Here is a 13795-nt window from a genome sequence, read left to right as displayed (position 1 = left end):
CATTTTCAAAATGCAGGGCGGGGGGCGTGAGGGGGAGGGAGGGAGGGAGGGGGGAAAAGACTTAAATGAATTTGTTCCTTCATCTTAGAGTTAGAACACCCACCGGGGATTCTCGCGCCCTCCTCGCTCCTCCTCCTCCACCAGCAGCCATCACTGTTCTCCGAGCAGCAGGGAGAGGTGAATCGGAACGTACGCGACTTTGTGACAGGGCTGTCTGGAGGGCAGATGAGGTTCCCCAAGTACGTGTACAAGTTCATGATGTGGCCTGTTTTGTTTTGTTTTTTTAATAGGGGATTTCTCTCTCTCTCTTTTTTTTTTCTCTTCTTGTTAAAACGGATGCCCGACCTTGGGTGACATGCTGCATAGACACAGATTTCATCAACTCAATAATGGTTTATTAAAAAAAAAAAAAAAAAAAAGTCATCAAAAGTTCTATTTAGATTTTCCCCAGGTTCAGTTGTACATATATAAGCTGGCACCTATAAATACTCTTAATACGGGGCACGTTTTTCTTTCTTCTTTGTCTTATTTATAGGCTTTATGGACAAAGGAGTGTAATTATTTGTAAGTGTCACTGTAAACCAGTGTCACGTCCCTTTGTTTGCTTGAACGTTGTTTTATATTTAATTTCTCCTGTTGCTAGATTTCCCACACCCCCCAATAATGTAGTGCAGCCCATACGTCACTGGAATTCTGTTCAGGAAAGTAAGGCATACATAACATGTATGTCTCACTTTCCAAATTCGGCGTCATTTCCGAAATATTATTTTGGAAATGACTGGACTGGATGGATCGCTCAATGGACTGTTATGTTAAAAGTCAACCTATGGGTTCCTATGGTAACCTCATAGCTGCTGGTGTTCAAATCAAAAACGTCACCACTTCTTCTCCCCAGTATTTCACTGCACACATGTTATCACAATGGGAAAACCCTGTTTTTTGTGTTTGTTTGGTTCTTTTTTTTTTTGTTTGTTTGTTTGTTTTTTAGCTCTCGGTGGTAGAGCCTTGGCGAAAATAAAATTTCATCTTCCACGCCTGTAATCTTGGCTAAGCAACAAAATGATAGATGTGAGTACCTCAAGGTGGATGGGTGATTGACTAATGAAGAGTTCTTAATCCTATCAGTTGTTGGAGCCTTGGTGGGAGCGTTACTGTTGCTGTCAAAGCATGAGTATATTCGGGAAGGAGTTATGATTTTAGCGAGGCCGTCGAAACGATGCGGAAAACTGGGATGCCCTATCCACCGATGGATTAGGCTGCACTCGGAATATGAAGACATTTCCCGAAAAACAGCTGCGATGCTAAAGTGGTAGATATGAGCAGGATCAAGATGAACTAAAGGGAGCTTTAAACTTAAGGGAATCATAAAAATAATAATAACAAAAAAAAAAATCTTCATGAATCTGGTTTTTCTTTTGTTTGTTTGTATGATTTTTCGTTGCTACATGCTCTTTTGACAACTGTCAATGCTGGGAATAGCTGCATGTTGTCAATAAAGTTTGTTTTATTTTTGCACACTACAGTTTTCAAAAATCATGGATACTTTTGAGTGTGACCTCCCACATTGGAGGGACAAAAATGATACGCATAAGCACCCCTCAGAATCTAAATTGGATTATTTTCAGTGAGAGGGAATTACATATTCTGTTTATTCCATAGAAGAACTAAATTAAATTCATTTAAAAACCAAATAATTGGCAACACCAGATGCTTCAAGCGTCTTATCAAGCTTCGTGGTGGTTCGGTGGTTCGCACAGTCGCCTCACAGCAAGGAGGTTGGAACCCCTTTCTATGTTTTCTCCCTTAAAACATGGATGTCAGGTTCAAGCTCCCTGCCGATGCCCTTGAGCAAGGTTCTAGCTCCAGGGCTGAACCCCTGGCGGCTGCCCACTGCTCCCAACCAGGACGGGGTAAATGCAGACAGATTTCCCCGCAGGCATCGATAAAGCAATCCTCCTTCCTGTACTCCTGTCACCACCATCTGTTTGAGAGTGCTCCTGACCTCGTTTCACACTGGGAATGTGCAGTGCATGGTGGTTTGGGGTCTTTTCAAGGAGAAGCAGCCAGAACATCCCCGCTCTGTCCTCTAGGATTATACAGTGGAGGAAAGCTGTTCTAAGATTAGATTTTCCAGTCCTTTCGGTTTGTCGCTACCGATGTCCTGTAAAATATTCATAGTTTACCAGCACGGCTGTACCGTCAGCGGGTGTGACTTGACATAAACCCACTCATCCTCCTCTGCCTCGGGCTGCAGAGATTACAGCCTGTGGGAGGATTCATTAGTCCCTCTGCGCTTTAATGAGTGGAGGGCTCGCGGTTACGCAAGAGATCAAAGATCCCCCCCATATGGCACAGAGGAAAATGTGTCCTCCACTTTTACTCCATTTTAATGCCAAACCTACAAATTCCAGCCCTAATGAAAGAGTTTCAATATGGATACCAAATCTAGATGCACGTGTCATGCCAAGCAGGGGTCGATTTCGGTGACTAGATACGGATCCAGATGCTCCGGCCTTTTTTTTTTTTTTTTTTTTTAGATGGCTCGAGTGGTTCCGGTTAAGTGGATGAAATGCACTCGTCAGCGACGCAGCCACAGGGGAGGACATGTAAACGCAGCGTGAGAAAGCTTCTATTTCGGTCGGTTGCATCAGTTGCACGCTGGAGATATTTTCCCGTGTTCATTAATTCATGTATGTTTAACTCCAGACGGCATCGAGCAATACAATGTGTCAGCTGGGTCTGAACAAGCTGTACCGGGCGCTTACATAAGGCCGGCGAAGGTTGGTTCCTTCCCAAACAAAAGGACAAAAAAGGCGGAGAGTGGTCACCATGCTTTAATAATAAACTTACGAGAACATTTCATGTAAACCATCGGTATTGCACATAGCTCAGGCACATAACAAGTGTCAGGTGCTTCGAGGCGCCAGCGTACTTTCTTCTGCAATACAGTGTATTGTAAAAAAAAGAAACGCCAAACTGCACAGTAGAAAAATTACTTAGATCACAAACTAACAGTGCGTTCACATTAAAGCTTTGGCTGAAGGTTTAACAACGTATCGATCTTCCAAACAGACAAACATTCCGTCTTCCACCACCGAACTGCTCACACATCTAAGCACTTCTGGGGAGAAAATGTAATTGCTTATTTAAATAAAGTGACAGCACAGGACAATGATAACATAACCACCCTCCCAGATGATCAGCATTAATATATATATATATATATATATATACACACACAGACATGTACACAAAAATAAATACACAAATAACACCTCATGAATCCCTTGTGTTCCTCAACTCATGGCAACAGTGCAAAGTAACAGTGTGGGAACTAATTTAATAGGATGGATAGAATCTAGTGTGAAAATAAGAATCTCAGATGATCCTTTACTGAAGTGCTTCTAGTTGACGATTTGGCGTGTGCATGCAGGTCGGCCATTACGCGTCTGGCCGGTGAGTGACTTGGCGGAGAGAGTGCAGACCCATGATGCAACAGCCCCGGATCAGAGCGCCAAAGTTGTACACGGGAGCACTTCCGTCCACGCCGTGCCGCGAGTAGAGCCAGGCGACCGTGGGCAGCACGGGTGCCGCCACGGCTGCCAGATCCACCAGAAAGCTTCTGCTCCAGTAATGCTTGCGTACCGCCCCCAGCTCGGGCGGCACACAGTTGCCCCGCTCGCTGACACCAACGCCAAAGTCCAGCTCTTCCATGAATCTGTGGCCCTCCGAGGGCTCGGAGCAGCACACCCCAGAATCGGTGGAACTTTCGGGGCTGGCTGGCGGAGCGGGGCTCTGTGTCTTGGTCAGGGAATCAGTCACATTGGTGGTGGTGGTGGTGGTGGTAGTAGTATGGATAGGGATTGGAATGGTAGCAGGAAGATCGGGGTTCCCTAGCAGACCCGTGGAGGCCGCATCTCCCATGCCTCTTCCATGGAACCTTAGCAGCTCAAGGAGCAGCGCCTGGAGGTCTGGAGACATGGACATCATCTCTGTCTGGACACCCTTGTCGTCACTGTTGAACTGCTCGTTCGAGGGGCTGGATCTCGTGGAGAAAACTGCGTTTGGCAGACTTGTTGTGGATCCATTTGTTTTATCCATCTCCTTCCCGTCCAACAGGGTAGACATCCCAGGCCCCTCCCCTGGCCTCAACCTACTGCTAGAGTCCTGACTGAAGTCCACGGCGGTGGACATCAAGACCTTCTCCAAAATGTCCTCTCTGTGGGCCATCTCATCGTTCACCAGCAGCCCACTGTCCGCCATCTCCTCCACCGCCTGGTCGCCGAACTCCACCCCACCCCCGTCCTCCAGCTTGTCCTTCCCCCCGCCGTCCGGAGAGTCGCAGATGAAGTCCAGGGCTGATTCATCGTGGAGGGTGGAGCCGCTCTGGGCAAGCTCCATGCTCTGCAGCAGGGACTCCAGCTTCCTGTTCTGGATGTTTATGTCGATAAAATACTTCTGGATTCCCTTGTCCTTCTCCATCAGGCTGCTCTTCATGGTCTCCACCACCTGCCGCAGCTGCTTGATCTCCTTGCGGGCCTCTTTCAGGGACAACTGGGCCTCCACACGGTGGCACTCCTCCTCAATCCAGTCCTCCCTCATTCTCCCTAGTTGAGACTTTAGCTCCTGAATCTCAGTCTCTCTATAGGGTAAAAATACAAAAACATCCAGTGTTGCACATTTCCCTGATATTTTTAACTACATTTGGAGGTACAGCACTGCTGAACGTGAACTACCAACCTGTCCTGAATGACGTTCTCAGACTCCAGTAGTTTGGTCTTCAGGTGTCGAAGGGTCACCTCCTTCTGCTGCAAAGGGGTGAGGTACTGCTCAGGGTTTGGTGCTCTGATGCCATGATTGTCGCCACAGGAGTGGTAGGGCCCCAAGTTGAGCCTTCTGGTATGAGAATGACAACGCAGAAATATTAGATTAGGGTAATTTGGAGGAAATCATGTTCCTCAAGTATCCATCAATACCGTTGCATTCATTGCGCAGTATTTCCAGCATCAAGTCCACCACCTCTAAGCATGTTGCGCAACACAAAACAATCGAGTAACGAGTCCACGAATACACTTACAAAACCAATAAGGGGAAAAAAGCAAAACTACAATTTCATGTTTGAAGTAAAATCCTTCCTCTGCACTGGGCAATTACTTAGTTCCAGACAGTGCCGTCATGACAGATGCTCCCCAAAGCCTGGAATTACTGTCTGACACTGGATTATCAGGAAGCGCAGAGTCATGAAAAATATTCCCAGAGGCCAGGTTATCTGAATACAAGCACAGCTAAATTGCACTTGGTTTTCCGCCGGCCAACGTCAGACTAATAAGCATTAACATTCAGCACGGACCCTGTAGCCACCGCAAAACCCTGTGATCAACTCAAAGAGCGCCGATCACAGATGAGTTTTGTCTGTGGGTGAGTGGGTGGAGTTGGCCGACATGCAAAGCGGCGCGGCTCGGTCCAAGCGGGTTTCACTGCAAGCGCGACACCCTAGCAACCCGGGAATGCGCGGCATTGCGCAATCGAGCGTTCCGCGTCGCCGCCAGAAATAGGACGTGCCGCGGAAGGTGGCAGAATGTAGAGGAAGACTTCACATGACACCGAGCCCGGCGAAGGAGCGCTGACAAAGGGATGAAAATGGCCTGAAGTGAGGAGGAGGAGGAAGAGGAGAGGGAGGGTGTGATGTATTTTTGGATCCAAGGACAACGAATGTCTGCTTGAAAACAAGCTTAGATGCTAGAAGGGAAGTGTTTGCTTCACCCTCCCAATGAACTCAGCTTCCATAGAAACAAAGCTTCACAAGTATTAGTTATAGATTATTATAATTTTTTATTTATTTATTTTTTTTCTTACAGTGCACAATCCATTACCGCTGTAGTAAACAAGATTATTTTTTTGGCCGCAAAACCCAGACATTTGTTCCGAGAAATCTCAGTAATCCCGACCACAACCCAATGACCGATTTAATCCCGTCTGCCGCTAGACAGGAAGTGAGGAAACCGTCTGATGCTAAATCCACAACACTTAAGCCAGCCCCCCATTTTGGTTCACATACTGCAAAACACCCACGTTCCAGCCTGAATTGCATGCTTCCCAGCACATACAGATCGGTTGCGTAATAAATGTAAAGATGCTCCATTATTTCGACTACCTTCGGTACCTGGTTTTGGGGCTGGAGTTGCTGCTGCTGTTGGTGGTGGAGGAGGGGACTCGGGGTGGGGTCCTGTAGGGGGCGTACAGGTCCGAGTCACGGTTCGCTTTGGGGCTTCCTGCCGGCTTGAAGACCGGGAGGGGTCTGATGCGGGCCACGCAACTGGACACAGAAGCATCGCGGGCAGATCAGGGCTCGTTCTCGGAAGAGGCACTACATGGAGGCGAGTACGGCCCCTCTCGGAAAGGACGCCTACCTGCGCGGGGTCTTCCTTCCCGCGGAGTAGCAGGCTTGGCTCTCCTTGTCCTTGAGGCTGGCCGAGCTGCTGGAGGAGCTGAAGTCTGCTTTGCTACCTGTTGCAAGAAGCACTGTTGTTAACGTAGGTGGTTTTAATGAATAACACCTCACCCAACACATTCAGGAGCGGTATTACAATTCAATGTGGTTCAAATTAGTCTGTTTTATTAATGGTATTGCAAGTATAATTAACATTTGTTAAAAAAAAATAGCTCAGAAACTGATATTATATTTAGACGGAAGCTATTGTACCAAAATCAAAAATTAATGACATTAAGCTAGGAAACCTAATCTAGAACTACAAAACAATAACACTGCCGCTCAAATACCAAGGCACAAACAGCTCTACAGGAGTCATTTTGAGTCTGGAAAATTGTCAGCCAAAATTACTTTCGGACATACCATCACCACTATAATGGATCGTGATTGAAAATTGAAATTTTATAAATCATTTAAAAAGCACCATACCCGAGTAGCATCTCCTGTCATTAAATAAAACCATAGTTCAGTGTGCACTAGTGATTGGGCGAAAACAGAACAGTGCCAAACGAATTGATTCTCCAATACTGAGTGAATAACTTGTGGCTGGTTTGCACACATCCAGCCACAGAAGTAAACTCCTGCCAATCAGGGTGATTGGTGAATCCCTGCATCTTTAATTATCCAATAAGGTGACTTCAAAATTTTTTTTGTTTTTACATTTACATTTTTTTAATCTGACGTGGTTTTGACGTCTATCCAAGACTTAGAGGAGATGAAAGTAGAAAAAAGGAGAAACACCGGCGTGTAGTACAAATTGAATCAATTCTATTATAACACATTGCTTTCTTTTCTTTATTTATTTTGCCAGGGAATTTTGGTTGCTGCTGACATTTTCGAAAATATCGTTATTGTTTATTTGACTTCGACAGGACTTGTACAAATAACCTGCATATGGCAGATAACGTAAATGAATGATCTCACAACAATCAAAATATTAGAAAAAAATTAATTGGTTTCAGGTCAGAGATAGATATTAAGTGTGTGTTAAGACCCGCTTTTGACCACCCAAGCTAATATTGGTCCTTCACCGCCGAAAATGAAAAAGAACATTTGATAAATAAATGAATTAAAGAAATAAATCCTTTTTTTTTAATGAAATAAAATAAAACAATTAAATATATTTATATACTGTATATGTTAAAAGCAAACACACCGTCTTCACCTCTGGCCTTGGCGGCTGCCCTCTGCTCCCTCTTGTGCCTGGACGCGGTGCGCTCTGTGCTCCATTCAGCCATCACCCGCACGCGCTTCACCTTGGTCTTGCTGCGCTCGGGCAGCGAGGGCGAGCTGTGCGGACTCCGCTCTGAGCCTGACGGGGTTTTGGAGGGGGACACAGACTGACTAGTGGGGCAGCCGGTGTCATCTATTGTGGACAGGCATACAAACAGTAATAGCCGAGAACGGAGGCGGACGGCAGGCGGCGGGCGGGCAGGACATGGAACACAAGCAGTCAATCAGAGCTCAAAGGTTCATCCAGGACTCTCTGTGTGATAGGGCGGCCAATAGCTGTCACAACGTGGGGGTAATGCTAAAGGGAATGTTTAACGCTCTGTAGTGGAGCTGCGACGTCAGTGTTCAGCGGTAATCCATCAACCACGTCTATGCTGTATGAGGAAAGATGATTAAAAAATGTTTTGGGGGAAATAAACACTAATGTACTCATCACATGGTTATAATATCCACTAAATGCCCATTGGCCACCAACAGTAGACTGTCTATATTGGAATCTCTCGTACGAGGCAAATTGTGGGGGACTGCGTTCTTACCAGAGCAAAAGCTGTTGGTGCTGATTGTCCTCTTGGAGTGGTCCGAGCTCATGTCGCAATCCTTCCCTTCCTCCTCTGAAAGCGGCGAGTCGGACAGCGGCGATCCCTTATCTTTGGGCGGGAAGGGATGGAGAACCAAGCGCGGGATGCGGCTGCGCGGGCTCCCCTTCTCCGGCGACTTCTTTTCCTGTAGAAACCAACGTCCGTCAAAGCCACGTCTAAGCCTGCTGATGAGCGAGAGGATGAGGTTCCCGAAAAAGGCAAAAGTCAAAAAAACGCAAAGACGAGGAGGGAAGCCACTACTGACCATGACTATTCGTTAAACTCTGAAAAGCTGCACCACACGTTGGGTTCTATTGGCTTTCAGAGAGAAGAGGCTCCAAGATAGCATGCTCCCAGACTTGTGTGTCTTGACCAATTCTACACGTTAAGTTTTTTTCTTTAATCTTGAGATCGATGGAGAAGTTGATACCGGCTTATCCACCAGTTTGGACACACGTTGTCATTGACCCCATGTAGCGAGATACAACATGACGTACCTCGTATTCCTGGAATGGTCCCATTGTGCCTTACACCGCTTTGTGCCCTGGAGATGAGACAAAAACGAACAGAGAAATGAGGTCACCCGCTATTACGAGGACCCACTTGTATGGCATCGCTTGGACTTGGGTTTGTCTCTTTCGGAGATCCATTGTGCCACCTTCCCACGTGCCCTTGTGCCTGTCCGACACAGATGGCTCGAATGCAGAGCCAGCGATGACCGAACCACAGAGAACGCACAGCCTTATGAAAGAATCGCCAAGAGCCAAGCTCTTCTGCCCGACTATAAATACTCTAACCATGTCTTTGGGGCTCATGCTCTAATATTTGTTTCATGGTTTTAAATTAAGACCATGTAACATATTCCTTTGGTAATGTGAAAATTAGCTGAATATTGTTTCAGCCTGTAGGGGGCATTGGTCCTCACCCCCCATTTGGTCACATACTGTAGATATGGAAAAAAAGACCAAATGTCCAACTTATGTAATTCTATCAAATCAAAACATATAGTTCCCAATGACACAAGTACTTCCACTCCAGTCTGTGAATGCCCAGAATTTGGGATCATTAATTGATGCTTTATACCTAAATAATTCAAAATAACCTCTTGCGCTCCAGCGATTTTCATACAATCATTTCACTTCCTCTCACTTGCCGTACGCCGCTCCTCTCGGCGTTCCCACTTAAGAGGGGGGAGCGAACGTTATGTAAGCGCGTACGTGTTGTCTTCTTTTTTTATTTTATTTTTTATTTTTTTTACATACGACATGACGTAGTTAACCCCTGAGGTCCGTTTATTGTTGTGAATCTGGGCATCTTCCCGGTGCCAGGGTGGTATCTTTCCCAAAGCAAGCCTCTATATACAAAGCCAGCCGCAATGGCCTCCACTATTTATATCTTTTTTTTTTTTTTGGAGAATCGTCTGCATTGTTATACAGAGAGGGGTGTGGTGATGAAACACGGCCTATACACAGTGGGACTCCAGCACAGTTTTAGCTCGGAGGTGCTCCAGATTTCACCCTTCCGCCTCGGCTCTCCTCTTTCTAGCAGAGACCTGAGAGAAAACGTCAAAACCAGGCGGAACGTCATCACAGGCACCGCACCGCGAAACAGAATCAGATTAGGCGCAGACAACGCAGGGTGCCCAGATCCGTGCCCATAGCAACGACTTAGCAACAGAGGAGGGAGAAGCCTGGGCAGCGCACAGTGAATCAGGGCCATTATGTTTCTTTCTGTTTACACTGAACCAAAAATGCAATCCCAGCAGTGCATTTGAGCATTTCATTTATCTCCATCATCTGGAGCGATTTACATTATAGAACTGCCGACCAAGCCACAACTTTAAACCCACGGCCCTTATTAATTGACACTGATCTAATATCTTCTTCCTGTGAGCCTAAGATGGAGCCTTTGGAAACGCTGGATGACAAACAAACTACGTCATTGTCAAGGAGCAGATCTCCTCCAGATAAAAACAGGAAAGCAGGGATTAACTTTGCTATAGTGGAAATGGATAGAGGAGGAGAGGTGATAATGGATGCATATATTGAACCCAGCCTCTTAGGATTCAACTGCAACAAATAATAGAATAATAGTTGTGATAGTTGTTTTAGTGTTTTAGACTGAAAAAAAGTTTCTCTTCTACTAGTCCCTGATACTGATATGGCAGTTAGGGACCTCTCTAAGTGAAAACTCCAAATTTTGCAAAATATAATTTTTGAAACATAATCCCTCAAACATGTTTTGAAATTTGTAATTTAATTTAATTTAATTTAATTTAATTTAATTTAATTTAATTTAATTTAATTTAATTTTTTATTTTTTATTTTAATTTTAATTTTTTTGTTTCTTTTTATTTCTTTATTTACTAAACATTTTGTTTTATCATTGTGGGCACTTCCTGCCACTTGGTTCATGGTTCACTTTACTCCTGGTCTGGATTTAACCTGCTGGAGGGAGATTATGGCAGAAGTGCGCTCTCTGATCCGAATCTTTCTCCTGACTCCAGACAATGTTGATTGGGTTCCCACGGAGTGATGCCCCAGCATTATCTCAGCTGCACACACAGAGACTTTCAGGTGAATCAAGCAGCTAAACTGCCTGCACAGGTCATTTAGAAGTAGTTTACTATAATAACTTATTTACCTCTATACCCACGGTCTAGTCTTGCGGAATGCACTTCATGAATGAAGCAAGCTTTGTATTATTTAGGAACAAGGAAGAAGGTTGAATTGTGATAAATAAAATCTTGGTAATTAAAATATATGAAAGGGTCAAAAATGTGAATTCTGTGGAGAGAATATGCCGACAACTGTTAAAACATACATCTGCAGCACATCTCAGCTCAACAACTTCTTCCATCTGATGTTGAAATTCAAGCTTTATTGATGTACGTGATGAATGATGCTGATGCTAAAAATGATGATGCTGAAAGTATATAGTGTATTTATTTCTGAGTTACATGCATGATGCACGTGAGTATCTCTTTATTTTGTTAATCAAGGTGTGTAGAAGGTAAATGCAGTGTAAAAATATGAAATGTACCTCTTCTGTGGCAATTACATTCAGGATCGTTAAGATTTGTACATTGCCTTGTATGACATGCAGTCAAACAAGTATGATGCAGTGAAATGATCAATTCTGAAAGTTGTGAAAAACAAAGTATGTAGGAAGAAAAAATATGATGAATTAATCTAAAAATACAGAAAAAATACAACAAAAGCATATATATTGGAGAAGAATCAAAGAAATATGAGCAAACGATAATCAGACCAATTACATTTTTTATAAAGGTAAAGCTTTCCCAGTGGTGCCAGATGTGTTCAAACTTTTGACTTGCTAGGCTTTGTTAGGGTTATGGCCTTTTAGGTATCCGGATATATGTCTATTATAATTGGCTTTATATTGGATTTGAGCGGAATAAAGGTTGAGAGAATCTGAATGAATGAGAATCCAAAACCGTCAACCTTAAGCAACATGCTGCATCCTCACTGTTTCCATGAGAACCATTTCTATGACCTATTCGACGTGGCTTTAACCACCAGAAGTGCTTGTTATTTTTATTTCTATATTAAATATAGTATCAATATATTTTTCCTTTATAAATTTAACAAATGGTATTTATATATTTCTCTACCTTATTCATTTGTTTTGCGTTTTTGGAACAGCTGGTACAAGGGTGTTTTTGGATGAACAGTGGGGGTGCTGTCCAGCCGCTCGTGGTGCTGAAAACACCTTGGTTTTTAAACTTAACGTGGAGCACATTCCTCCAGCCCCACCTAGGCACTATTAAATGCGCAATGTTTGAAAAATATATATAACAATAATGACATCAAATCACATTTACCCCAAAATCAAACACCCCTACTTCTTTACACCATAGAGACCCATGAGGTTTGTGACATATGGGAGGTATGATATTTGTTTACCGATGAAGAAAAACAACAACAGCAGCAACATCAACAACAGAGAACCTACTTCATATATTCACTTAATAGAGGCACACACACACACACACACACACACACACACACACACACAAAAAAAGATCCGGGACACCAAAATGTGCAATATGGAAAACAAATGCTTGCCTGGATGTGGTGACGATGACTCTGCCGAGGAGAAGGGGAGGGGTGCGAGTGGATGAGAGAGGAGAGCAGCACAAAAGGCTGGAGCTTGTTGTCCTCCCTGTGTCTGGGTGGCTGTGACGGAGGGATGGAGGGGCGGAGGGGCGGAGGGATGGAGGGGCGGAGGGGTGGAGGGGCGGAGGGGCGGAGGGGCGGAGGGACGCTGGACCGAGGCGGACCTATGACAGCGCACGGCTGACGCACAATATGAACCCCATCCCCGAGTGTGTTGCATAACGCGTGCACGTTAACCCTTCGCCAGCCCCCAGTCCCAGTCCCAGTCCCAGTCCCAGTCCCAGTCCCAGTCCCAGTCCCAGTCCCAGTCCCAGTCCCAGTCCCAGTCCCAGTCCCAGTCTCCCAGTCTCCCCCCTCGTCGAATGAAGTACGGTGGAAGAATGTCCCTCTCATTGAATTCTACAGACTATATTACATTGGACGACTAGTTGTTTTTTTTATTTGATGGGTATATATATATATCCATGTTAAATTTACTAAACGCATGACGAGGCAATCCTATTCCCATTCCCATTGAATGGTGTACACACAATATATAATGCACGCACATGCTATGCATATTATTATATTTTCTCTAGACATAATACACAAATAGACAAAGAAGACATAATAAGCGCGTATTCTGCGTCGACATAATGCGCATGGAATATGAAAGCTGCACCCTCTGAACTGCCCGACTCTCCATGGTTCTGAAATGACGAGGGCCACGCTGCCCCCCGTCGCCGGTTAAAGAGCAATTTCTTGTACACGATACGCTACAGGGGGATGTAAACAATCCTCTCTCCAATTTCTGGTGGAAAAAAAAATAATAATAATAAAAATCCCATAGGCGAATGAATAGAATCCAAAGAGCGATATTTAATAAGTAGGCAGGTGGTAAATGTATGTGTGGTGCCGGGGACCCCTGGCGGAACCGTGCAGAAGACAATGACACGGTGTACGACAGTTTCATTGGTTTCCACCAGAGGGCGTCCGTCTGCTGGGAGTGAGGCGAGTGACTCGGTTTCCACGATGGCGCCTTATCTTACTAAAGTAACTTCTCTGCCGTGCATTGCTTGTTATCTTTGACGCGGCCCTGGCAACCCGATCACTTGGCCACGCACATGTTCACGTACAAGGCAGCAAAAACAACGGTGTGAGTCAGTGCATGTTTGCACGCAAACAGACAGACAGACAGAGAAAGGCAGACAGACAGACAGACCGACATATATGTATGTATACAACTTGAAAAACATTTACATTAGTACACAAGTTCACATTACCTTGTGAACTTGTGGCAAAGAGCTAATAAGCTTCTCACTAAGGAGAGCTGACAATCAACAACAAATAACACGACGTTTTTATTCGCAGCGACG

At 44.8% G+C, this 13795-nt stretch overlaps 1 protein-coding gene across 1 annotated transcript; it reads right to left on the bottom strand.

Annotated features, from left to right (window-relative positions):
• Window positions 1-3441: 3441 nt before the first annotated feature.
• Window positions 3442-8822, bottom strand: sybu (syntabulin (syntaxin-interacting); the record flags this gene model as incomplete). The annotated part of the gene is made up of 7 exons (XM_080004823.1): window positions 3442-4642; window positions 4741-4896; window positions 6164-6316; window positions 6411-6507; window positions 7656-7856; window positions 8260-8446; window positions 8799-8822. 7 exons carry the CDS (start codon window positions 8820-8822, stop codon window positions 3442-3444), a joined length of 2019 nt encoding a protein of 672 aa, XP_079860949.1.
• Window positions 8823-13795: the final 4973 nt, after the last annotated feature.

Source organism: Zeus faber (genome assembly GCF_960531495.2).
Source record: "Zeus faber genome assembly, chromosome: 8".
Lineage (NCBI taxonomy): Eukaryota > Metazoa > Chordata > Actinopteri > Zeiformes > Zeidae > Zeus > Zeus faber.
The sequence above is the reverse complement of the archived record's forward strand: the minus strand, read 5'-3'. Positions and strand labels throughout refer to the sequence as shown.